This window comes from Salvelinus namaycush, chromosome 41 (genome assembly GCF_016432855.1).
Source record: "Salvelinus namaycush isolate Seneca chromosome 41, SaNama_1.0, whole genome shotgun sequence".
Taxonomy (NCBI): Eukaryota; Metazoa; Chordata; class Actinopteri; order Salmoniformes; family Salmonidae; genus Salvelinus; species Salvelinus namaycush.
The window spans coordinates 6,458,790-6,471,337 of record NC_052347.1 but is presented as its reverse complement, the minus strand read 5'-3'; the positions used below and the strand labels follow the sequence as shown (position 1 = coordinate 6,471,337).

Below are 12,548 nucleotides of genomic sequence, written 5' to 3'. Positions count from 1 at the left end.
GTTTTATGGGTATTATGACACCTCCACTGTCGGGCTCTATTCCCAGTTATAGAACATGTCTAGCCAAAACTCTATTCTGACTAAACCATGTGGTTTGATATTTGAAATTACAGATTTTATTAAATTAATTACGCAAGTGACTGGAGCTTTAAACGTTGCACTTAATCTGTGCCAGTTTGTGCCATTGTGTGCATGTTTGGCTCCTTCCCTGCCTCCCCTCTGGAAGTCCCTACCATGGGGGCGGGGTCTGCCAGGCTCTGCCCAACCACTGGGGGTGGAGACAGAGGCTTGAGGTTGTTATACCCTCAGGCTAGGCAGGGGATGGGGTGGAGCCCCAGGAGCAGGGGGCCGGGTGGGGTGGACTGGGGGCCGGCTGTAGGAAAGGAAAAGTTTGACTGGTTGGTATCACAGGGAGTCCCGTCATTTGAGTCAGGACACACATGCCTCAGCAGTGAGAGGCTCCACTCCCGTTGGTTGGCCAGCATCCCAGGGTAGATGCAAAGACACAGAGAGAGAGAGAGAGACTGAGAGGACTGAGAATAAGAGAAAAAGGAGGAAAAGAAAGACAGCAAGAAGACAAGTAGACTAGAAAGTGGGAAGAGGAAAAGCTCCAAAGAAGTGGAAGAGTAAGTGTCCCTTCATAGAAAGGAAAAGTATTTGGATTTGACTTTTGGTCAGGGTGGCCCCTTAAAGTTTGTTCTCCCGGTAGTGTATTTTTATCCTCAGTGAGCGTGAGAGCTGAGTGGTGTGTGTTTGGACTTGACAGCCATGGCGGATCCAGCAGGCTTGCAGCAGGAGCGAGTGGCTCTGACCGAGGTGTCTGACGACGACAAGGAGGTGTCCCTGGTAGCCGCAGCGGTCCAGCCCGCCACCGACAGCGATGAAGACGACATTTCAGAAGAAGTGGACCTGGTGCTGGCCACGGGCTCGGGCACCAAGAGTGAGGCGCAGGTAAACGGGGTCATGGTGCTGACCCTGCTAGACAAGATCATCGGGGTGGTGGACCAGATCCAGCTGACCCAGAACGGGCTGGAGGCCAGACAGCAGGACATGGAGAAGTCTGTTTATTGCATCCAGGGAGAGCTGTCCAAGCTGTCCAAGAGCCACACTGACACGGCCAACACCGTCAACAAGATGCTGGGCAAGGTGCGCAAGGTCAGCGTCAACGTGAAGACGGTCCGCACCAACCTGGAGAAGCAGGCTGGCCAGATCAAGAAGCTGGAGAGCAACGAGAACGAGCTGCTCAAGAGACGGCACTTCAAGGTTCTCATCTACCAGGTGAGAGTGGGAAACGGAGGGGTGTGTGTTCAGACATGTTTACCAACAGGCTCTGAGGCCAGGCTGAATACAAGTGTGCTATCTTTATTCGACCAGTTTGCTCCAGCAGGAAAATAATCCTGCTGGAACAGGAAATGTGAAATAATAAGTGGATTATAATTAATGGACATTTTTGTAGGGGTTGATACATTTTTAGTTAGGATAAATCAAGTCTGACATTTTTTAAGTGGAAATTACAAACTTTAGAAGCCTTTTTAAACCTTGAATACAATACAATTTTCATTTTCTGCTGCGCAGGAACACTCTCTGCGGCAACAGAGTGATAAAATGAAGGTAGCATATATGTAGTTTAGTAATGCTTATCCATGAAAGTTATTAGAACGTGTTAGCAGTGTATCAGTGTTTGAGTGGATCAAAAGATGGATACACAGCCACTTGTGTATGGTAGATTGTAGCAGTGGGTTGCGGTAGGCTGCTTCAGATGTGAGGTGGAGAAACCTTGTACAAGACCACTAGATTCCACCACAGGGTTGGGTGAATTCTCCATGATGCATGGGAAAATCATGAGCTGGTGCGAAATACACTCTGAACTTTATTATAACGTTACAGCAACTGTTTTAACGTTCTCTCACCAGAGTGAGTTGGCTCCTCAAACTTAATTGAATTAAAACAAGTTAGTTGAAATCAAATAAAATAATTTAAATATAGTAACACATTGTTAGTTTGGCAAAAAAAACCTAAGCCAACATTTGTGGGTTACATCTTCAATGATATTGGACCTCGAGGACCCCCAACCGTACACATTTTTGCTGTAGGCCCGGACAAAAACACCTGATTCAACTCATTAGAGGGCTTGATGATTGGTACTAAACTGGTACTGCTCTAGCTGGTATACTTGGCCAAAGCTATTAGGCCTCAGGCTTTCCATGACCGGTGAGTTATTTAGACCAATGAGTTATTTAGACCAATGAGGTATTTAGACGAGTGAGGTATTTAGACCGGTGAGTTATTTAGACCAGTGAGGTATTTAGATGAGTGAGGTATTTAGACCAGTGAGTTATTTAGACCAGTGAGGTATTTAGACCAGTGAGGTATTTAGATCAGTGAGGTATTTAGACCAGTGAGTTATTTAGACCAGTGAAGTATTTAGACCAGTGGGTTATTTAGATCAATGAGGTATTTAGACCAGTGAAGTATTTAGACCAGTGAGTTATTTAGACCAGTGAGGTATTTAGATCAGTGAGGTATTTAGACCAGTGAGTTATTTAGACAAATGAGTTATTTAGACCAATTAGGTGTTTAGACCAGTGAGGTATTTAGATCAGTGAGGTATTTAGACCAGTGAGTTATTTGGACCAGTGAGTTATTTAGACCAGTGAGGTATTTAGACCAATTAGGTGTTTAGACCAGTGAGGTATTTAGATCAGTGAGGTATTTAGACCAGTGAGTTATTTGGACCAGTGAGGTATTTAGACCAGTGAGGTATTTAGACCAGTGAGGTATTTAGACCAATTAGGTGTTTAGACCAGTGAGGTATTTAGATCAGTGAGTTATTTAGACCAGTGAGGTATTTAGACCAGTGAGGTATTTAGACCAGTGAGTTATTTAGACCAGTGAGGTATTTAGACCAGTGAGTTATTTAGACCAGTGAGGTATTTAGACCAGTGAGTTATTTAGACCAGTGAAGTATTTAGACCAGTGGGTTATTTAGATCAATGAGGTATTTAGACCAGTGAGTTATTTAGACCAGTGAGGTATTTAGACCAATGAGGTATTTAGACCAGCGAGTTATTTAGACCAGTGAGTTATTTGGACCAGTGAGGTATTTAGACCAGTGAGTTATTTAGATCAATGAGGTATTTAGACCAGCGAGGTATTTAGACCAGTGAGTTATTTAGACCAGTGAGTTATTTAGACCAGTGAGGTATTTGGACCAGCGAGTTATTTGGACCAGCGAGTTATTTAGACCAGTGAGTTATTTAGACCAGTGAGTTATTTAGACCAGTGAGGTATTTGGACCAGCGAGGTATTTGGACCAGTGAGTTATTTAGACCAGTGAGGTATTTGGACCAGTGAGGTATTTAGACCAGTGAGGTATTTAGACCAATTAGGTGTTTAGACCAGTGAGGTATTTAGATCAGTGAGTTATTTAGACCAGTGAGGTATTTAGACCAGTGAGGTATTTAGACCAGTGAGTTATTTAGACCAGTGAGGTATTTAGACCAGTGAGTTATTTAGACCAGTGAGGTATTTAGACCAGTGAGTTATTTAGACCAGTGAAGTATTTAGACCAGTGGGTTATTTAGATCGATGAGGTATTTAGACCAGTGAGTTATTTAGACCAGTGAGGTATTTAGACCAATGAGGTATTTAGACCAGCGAGTTATTTAGACCAGTGAGTTATTTGGACCAGTGAGGTATTTAGACCAGTGAGTTATTTAGATCAATGAGGTATTTAGACCAGCGAGGTATTTAGACCAGTGAGTTATTTAGACCAGTGAGTTATTTAGACCAGTGAGGTATTTGGACCAGCGAGTTATTTGGACCAGCGAGTTATTTAGACCAGTGAGTTATTTAGACCAGTGAGTTATTTAGACCAGTGAGGTATTTGGACCAGCGAGGTATTTGGACCAGTGAGTTATTTAGACCAGTGAGGTATTTGGACCAGTGAGGTATTTAGACCAGTGAGGTATTTAGACCAGTGAGGTATTTAGACCAGTGAGTTATTTAGACCAGTGAGTTATTTAGACCAGTGAGTTATTTAGACCAGTGAGGTATTTGGACCAGCGAGTTATTTAGACCAGTGAGTTATTTAGACCAGTGAGGTATTTGGACCAGCGAGTTATTTAGACCAGTGAGGTATTTAAACCAGTGAGGTATTTAGACCAGTGAGGTATTTAGACCAGTGAGGTATTTAGACCAGTGAGGTATTTAGACCAGTGAGGTATTTAGACCAGTGAGTTATTTAGACCAGTGAGTTATTTATACCAGTGAGATATTTAGACCAGTGAGTTATTTAGACCAGTGAGGTATTTAGACCAGTGAGTTATTTAGACCAGTGAGGTATTTCGACCAGTGAGGTATTTAGACCAGTGAGGTATTTAGACCAGTGAGTCATTTAGACCAGTGAGTTATTTAGACCAGTGGGGTATTTAGACCTGTGAGTTATTTAGACCAATGAGTTATTTAGACCAGTGAGGTATTTAGACCAGTGGGTTATTTAGACCAGTGTTTCTCAGCTCAGGACCTCGAGGACCCCCAACCGTACACATTTTTGCTGTAGGCCCGGACAAAAACACCTGATTCAACTCATTAGAGGGCTTGATGATTAGTTGACAAGTTGAATCAGGTGTGCTTGTCCGGGGCAACAATACAAATGTGTAAGGGGGTACTCGAGGACTGGAGTGGAGAAACACTGATTCAGACTACAGGAGAGGAAGCTCTTTCTTGAGAGCCGAATGCTGATGCGATGGTATAATTTATCATTTGAGATGTGTGTGTAACGTATACTTTCTTGTAAAACATAATGTCAAAGATTTCAACATTGGAGTTACGTGCATGTATCCCAACTTAGGATTCAGCCCTTTCTGAAAAAATCCAAACACTGTCTATCAACAGGAAATGATATTGCACAGATTGGCTATCTATGTTAAGTGTGTTAGTTAGTAGTGATACTCATCTTAGCCCCACTGGACACATACTGGTTGACTCAACATTGTTTCCACATCATTTCAATGAAATTACGTTGAACCAACGTGGAATACATGTTGAATTGACGTCTGCCCGGTGCGGTAGTTTGCATGAAGAATGATACATGGAGTGAGTTCATTGACCTTTCCCAGACCATAGTGTCTCATGGTTGACCAATGCGGCTAATGCTATATAAAGCCAGACCTGTGGGACGAAATCATAAGACCATAAACACAGTAGTACCGGTGGTCCACATGTGATTTTAAGCCAACGCCCTACCTATGACGACTGATTGTGACAGATAGTTGAAAGCCTCAACGCAGTGTAAGATGAAGACTTAATTTTAGTCCTGAAGCGGTGCCATGCTGTCTATTCATCATGGCCTATCTGGCTGGAAAACCCACAATAACGCTGTGTGAATAGAGAACCGTGGAAAGAGTCAACTCTACTCTGCTATAAGTAGTTGTAGCCTCCAACTATATGCTCTTTGCAAGGCTAACCAAGCTGCTTTCAGTTGAAGTCGGAAGTTTACATACACTTAGGTTGGAATCATTAAAACTCGTTTATCAACCACACCACAAATTTCTTGTTAACAAACTATAGTTTTGGCAAGTCGGTTAGAACATCTACTTTGTGTATGACACAAGTACATTTTCCAACAATTGTTTCCAGACAGATTATTTCACTTGTAATTCACTGTATCACAATTCCAGTGGGTCAGAAGTTTACATACACTAAGTTGACTGTGCCTTTAAACAGCTTGGAAAATTCCAGAAAATTATGTCATGGCTTTAGAAGCTTCTGATAGGCTAATTGACATAATTTGAGTCAATTGGACCTGTGGATATGTTTCAAGGCCTACCTTCAAACTCAGTGCCCCTTTGCTTGACATCATGGGAAAATCAAAAGAAATCAGGCAAGACCTCAGAAAATAATAGTAGACCTCCACAGGTCTGGTTCATCCTTTGGAGAAGTTTCCAAACGCCTGAAGGTACCACGTTCATCTGTACAAACAATAGTATGCAAGTATAAACACCATGGGACCACGCAGCCGTCATACCGCTCAGGAAGGAGACGCATTCTGTCTCCTAGAGATGAACGTACTTCGGTGTGAAAAGTGCAAATCAATCCCAGAACAACAGCAAAGGACCTTGTGAAGATGCTGGAGAAAACAGGTACAAAAGTATCTATATCCACAGTAAAACGAGTCCTATATTGACATAACCTGAAAGGCCGCCCAGCAAGGAAGAAGGCGGTGCTCCAAAACCGCCATAAAAAAGCCAGTTTGCAACTGCACATGGGGACAAAGATCGTACTTTTTGGAGAAATGTCCTCTGGTCTGATGAAACAAAAATATAACTGTTTGGCCATAATGACCATCGTTATGTTTGGAGGAAAAAGCAGGAGGCTTGTAAGCCGAAGAACACCATCCCAACTGTGAAGCACGGGGGTGGCAGCATCATGTTGTGGGGGTGCTTTGCTGCAGGAGGGACTGGTGCACTTCACAAAATAGATGGCATCATGAGGATTGAAAATTATGTGAATATATTGAAGCAACATATCAAGACATCAGCCAGGAAGTTAAAGCTTGGTCGCAAATGGACAATGACCCCAAGCATACTTCTAAAGTTGTGGCAAAATGGCTTAAGGACAACAAAATCAAGGTATTGGAGTGGCCATCACAAAGGCCTGACCTCAATCCTATAGAAAAGTTGTGGGCAGAACTGAAAAAGTGTGTGCAAGCAAGGAGGCCTGCAAACCTGACTCAGTTACACCAGCTCTGTCAGGAGGAATGGGCCAAAATTCACCCAACTTATTGTGGGAAGGTTGTGGAAGGCTACCCGAAACGTTTGACCCAGTTAAACAATTTAAAGGTAATGCTACCAAATACTAATTGAGTGTATGTAAACTTCTGACCCACTGGAAATGTGATGAAAGAAATAAATGCTGAAATAAATCATTCTCTCTACTATTATTCTGACATTTCACATTCTTAAAATAAAGTGGTGATCCTAACACACCTAAGACCGGGAATTTTTACTCTGATTAAATGTCAGGAATTGTGAAAAACTGAGTTTAAATGTATTTGTCTAAGGTGTATGTAAACGTTCTACTTCAACTGTATGGCTGTCTCTTTGTATTGCCTTCTCCATAGCAACAAGTGGGGGTACCTTTCCCCTGTGTCTCAATACAGAGTAGCCTAATTACATAGTACCAGGCTGTATACCTCCCATTCACACCACCCCAGTGTACATACATAAAGTCCTAGTCAAGCAGAGGGATTCCGTTATGATGAGTGAGGGAAAGGGAAGGGAGTCTGAACAGCCCCTCTCTCTGTGGCAGCCTGCTACTCAATGGGCTGGTGTTTTTTTAGCCTTGCGTGCTGCAATGTCTGTCTAATGGCTTGCAGCTGGCAGCCTCATGACAGGGCGAGACTTTGGGTAGTTTGCAACCTGGCAGGGGGCAAGTTCTGTGATGTCTTGTCTCCTATTCAGACCTGGGTACAAATACATGTGCCTTTGAGTATCTGGTATTTCAAATACTTTTTCTGTGTATGTGAGTATTTTCTGATACACAGCCCAAAGCAAGTACTTTTATTTGAGTATTTTAATGGTTATTTGTAAAAACCAAATAGTCTGCCAAATTGTATTTCACAGTGTTTTCAAAAAGTTATTTCAAATACTATTTTCAAATATCTGTGTTAAATGCATGGGAGTGTTTTTGAGTAAGTGTTTTTCAGTATTTCAAATACTTTCCAAGTATATTTCCAAATGCATTAAAATATTAAACTACTTGTCTTTTCAAATAAAATATATCTGAATGCTTACTTTGAATGTATGTGAAAGTAATTGAGATATTTTTAATTGTATTTGAACCCAGTTCTGCTCTTATTAACTGGCATGATTACAGTACAGTATATCAACCAGAGGAGAAGAAAGCAGAGGAAGGACCTATTTGGAAAATCTATTTTTGCCTAATGTCTAAATTATATATTTTGTCTTTTAATCTTTAGCAATGCCTATAGAGGTCAATATAATGCCTTATAAAACATTGACATATTTTCACACTGTCTGCTTTTTCTGAACATAATTAACTAGAAGAGAGTTAAAGGTGCGTCAATATCTGGTAGCTGGCTGTTGGAGGCCATCTTGATCAGTTTATTCTAGACTGTCTGCATTGGCTTGCGGTCTTATTTTCAGATCCCCGTCCTGGAATGTCCACTGTGGCACTAGGTTACACTATTGGCATTTAGCAGGAACCCAATCAGAGACGGCCGGTCTTAATAAATTACCTCAGTAAAGGGGGGGCCCCCTGCTGTTTGACACACTGCTCCTATCGCCCTGTCCTGGATTCTGTCTGAGGCATTCTGACTTCTTTTACAGTCTGTGTCCGTGCGAGCAACCTAATGTGAAGTGAAAAGTATTACAACACTTTTTGGTTTCTCTGTTTACTGATGCCTTGTCATTTCCCCAAATTCATGCTTAAGCAAGTTCCAACAAAGCCATAGATGGAGCTGAAAATTCCTGTCACATTTAGTTCCTCATCCTCTCCATCACCTGTGCTTTGCCATTCAAAACAACTAACTAATACTTACTGTTGAACTGTGACTGTGTTAACCTTGACTCCCATATTACTCTATGAACTTTGACCCCTATGTTACTGAATGTACTTTCTGACTTTCAGAATGGTGGCTGACTGTTACTGTCTGAACTGTCAACTGTGACTCCACTCCACACCACTGTAACTGTCTGAACTGTGACTCCACCAGTAGTCAGTCGTAGGAACTGTGATTTTCATGTTGCCGTAGTCCTACACGGTTCAGTCCCAGCTCTATTTATTGCCAGCGACTGCATGGTGTCGCGTTAAATGATATCGGAGGAGCTCGGCCAGAGAGTGACAGCATGGTGAATCAACACTGGCTCTGAGTCAGGTTTCACCTCTTTCCACTGTCTCTGTGGCAAACGCTCTCAGCTCGTTAGTGTGTGTGTGTGTGTGTGTGTGTGTGTGTGTGAGGTCAAGCAGGAAAGATTCCCATCCTCTATGCATCAATTGCTTGGGTAGGAACATGCCCAGTGCTCACAGGACTCAAGGACCCTGAGTCCTGTGAGCACTGCAGACTGCCTTCGAGCCAACAGCGATAGCTTGAGGCTCAGCTCTCCGCAACTAAGCCCAGTTGGGGCGAGGTCATGGTGGATAGCCTCGACTCCCTCCCCTCACTGTCCGACGACGTAGTGTTGGGGGAGGTTGAGTTAGGGGATGATGAGGATGACGATGGGATTAATCTCACGGAGATCCTCGAGATTACGACCACGTTCTCCCGCCCTCTCAGGTCAGCTGACCTGACGGCCCGAGAGCAGTGGAGCTGCCCCTCCTCCAATGGAGTTTGGGCTCCTTCATACAGTATCTGCAAGCGGGCTCAGGGCCCGTCAAGGGAACTATACGACAGAAAGAGACTCCAGTCACATACAGCCCCAATAAAGGAATTGCTCCCTGCAGTACCAGCTTGCCTCAGGGAAGCTAAGGGCTTGTGGGAAAAAACCCTCACTAGCAGGATTTTTGCTAAGGGTACCCCAAGCCTGGACATACACAATATAGTTTTGGCAACTCTCCCACGGTGCAGCTGTCACTGGCTCACCACACCAGCCCCATGTGCTGTGTTATTAACGATACCAGCGCCTTACTGCCTCCGTTTTTCAGAAAACGAACATGGTCTTGGCCCAAGCATTTAGAGCTCTCAACGTGACCTCTTTACTGTTGAGTAATAGCCGGCTGAGTTACTGTTGGAGGTGAGGAAGAAACTGAACTTGAACTTGGAGACCCTAGACCCAGATGCTTGGGAGGAGATCTGTATTATTACAGACCATAGCATCCATGCTTCCTGTAGTGTCATCCAAGGATGTGGTTATACCATGAGCCTAGTGGTGGTGGGAGAAATTACACTTTGGCTGAGAATATCCAGCTTAACAGGCAAAGAAAAAGTGGACCCCCTGGATGCCCGAGCGACACCAATCCTTTCCCTCCTCATCTTCGAGCCCCCTGATGACCAGTGATTTTCCAGTCGGCAGTTACAATCCTGCTTATGACTAGTCCTGGCAGCTATCGTCATGAAGGGCTTTATAAAAATGTTTTTATTTAACCTGGTAAATTGACTGGAAACACATTCTCATTTACAGCAATGACATGGGGAATAGTTACAGGGGAGATGAATGAGCCAATTGTAAGCTGGGGATGATTAGATGACCATGATGGGATGAGGGCCAGATGTGAATTTAGCCGGGACACCAGGGTTAACACCCCTACTCTTATAATAATTGGCATGGGATCTTTAGTGACCACAGAGAGTCAGGACACCCGTTTAATGTCCCATCCAAAATACAGCACCCTACACAGGGCAATGTCACCAATCACTGCGCTGAGGAATATTAGACCAGAGGAAAGGGTGCGTCCTACTGGCCCTCCAACACCACTTCCAGTAGCATCTGATCTCCCATCAAGGGACTGACCAGGACCAACCCTGCTTAGTTTCAGCAGCGAGCCAGTAGTTGGATGCAGGGTGGTATGCAGCTGGCTAAGCATAACATAGCAGTTATCCATCCTCACTTGGAGAGCGAGGCATAGCCAGTGAGAGAGAAGAAAAAACAGGCCTGCCAGCTACTTATGCACGCTCAATGTTTTTACAGTTGGTGTGTTTTTGTCGTGGAGCAGTTGTGTGACTATATCATTGCGTTTCCCCTGCTCGCAAGAGTGTGAGGAAGACAATTATGCTTGAGAATAACCAGATGGTGGGAGAAGGGCTCCTTTTATGGTCTCTCACCACATTTTCCACTCTACCTGTCTGTCCCCAACAGACGCATTTGATAGGTACTTTCGAGAGAGTAGGCGGTCCTAGCGAACCCCACATGTGATACATCTCATGTACATCATCAGAGAACCGGGGTTACGCAAATAACCTTACGTTTTCAACTGCCGATAGTGTCAAGTCAAGTGGGGGGTTACAGTACGAGTTAGTTACTGTAAGTCAGAGGATTATCTGAGTATGTTTGCATAGGTGGATGCACTCGTGATCTACTGCGAGTGTGTTTTCCATTTGTGCATGTTCCGTGTTCCATGTTTCGTTTGTGGATGTTCCATGTTCTGTTCGTGCGTGTTCCGCGTTTGCGTGTGTCAGCTTGTGCTGGCGTCAACCACAGCTGTTCTTCTCTCGTGTGAGTGCTCTCTGAGAATAGCCACATCCTTTCATATTGCTAGCATCAGGGAAACACTCTGACAGTGATGCTTTATAATTAAACCTGGATCGACGGGAGAACACACGATCCTCTTGCAACAGCAGGGTGTGGCCATACTATTAGACACTGGCACCCAAAGACATGTCTCACATTTGTTCTAGAAGAGGAAATCATGATAAATCACATAAATGGCCTCTCCCATGTAGTGCATAACCTATGCTATAACCTATTTAGGTTTTTCCCTGGAGAGAAACACATGCCACTCAAACACTCTGTCCTTGTGAGAGAGTGTGAGGAAGAGAGTGTGAAGAGGAGAGTGCGAGGGAGGAAGAGTCTCTGAGGGTCCCAGAGTCCCAGCAGCAGCTAACAGTGTTGTGGCAGGCCTAGGGCAAAGCTACATCTCATCGGCCCTCTCTCAACTACAAATGTCCCTTGACCCATCTTCTATCATCCTCTCTCCTCCTCCTCCACTCCTCCCCATTCCAGGGATGCTTCCGAGGTGTCTGTGGACCAAGGCCTCCCGCCCATCTGATCATTGCAAAGAGGGTGTGGCACGAGCTGTCAGTCCACTCATTCATCTGTTATTGAAGACTCAGGATCTGTGTGTCTATGATGGACGAGTCTCTTCAGCATCCCTGTACTGCTCTGGCATGGAGTCAGGGGACAGTGATAGTCCTGTCTCTGACTCTATCACAGGGGACATCCGACTTCTCAGTTACAGCTTGTCTCCCCCAGTCTCAGTCCCCAACCCCAGGCAAACCTGGCAGCACTTCAGAACCAATTACCTCAAGCTTGTGACCCCTCTATGGTCTAGTCAGGGACTAACCTGTCCTCCTAGACTCACTGTGATCACTGTGGGGGGAACCGGGGAGGGGTGTGATGATGGCGTACAGTAGTGTGGAGAGAGAGAGGAACGAAGAGATAGACAGCAGCACCAAATTAGTACGCTGATTCATCCCCTTGGATTCTCCCACTTTCCCTCACTCACTCTCTGTCTCTCGCCCCCCTCTGGGTCAACCTCGCCTGTCATCCATACTCCTACACTCCCCTCCCTCCTTCCCCTCCCCCTCCCCCTCCCCACCCTCCGGTACCTGCAGCTTGTGGAGAGATGTCTGGCAGGCTCTACATTTCACTGTTGCGTGTCAGCTCTTCTGTAGAACACTGGCCGAGAGATTCAATACTAGGGTGCATGAGTGTTTGTGTGTGTGAAAAGTCAGTTCACTGCCCCTCTCCCTCACTGTTTCACATTTCTGAATGACACACTGGCATGGTGTTATGTTCTATGTTGAGTGCAAATTTAGAAGTTGTATTATATGAGTTTTGGTAAGCCGTTCATGTACAGTTTATTTGAAG

General features: G+C 44.4%; 1 protein-coding gene across 1 annotated transcript in view; it reads left to right on the top strand.

Annotated features, from left to right (window-relative positions):
- The first annotated feature begins 768 nt into the window (after nucleotides 1-768).
- Nucleotides 769-12,548, top strand: part of LOC120033966 (caveolae-associated protein 1-like) — a 30,599-nt gene continuing 18,819 nt past the window's right edge. The window contains exon 1 of the mRNA XM_038980365.1: nucleotides 769-1,278. Coding sequence (XP_038836293.1) covers nucleotides 769-1,278 — 510 coding nt within the window. The remainder of the gene's footprint in view (nucleotides 1,279-12,548) is intronic.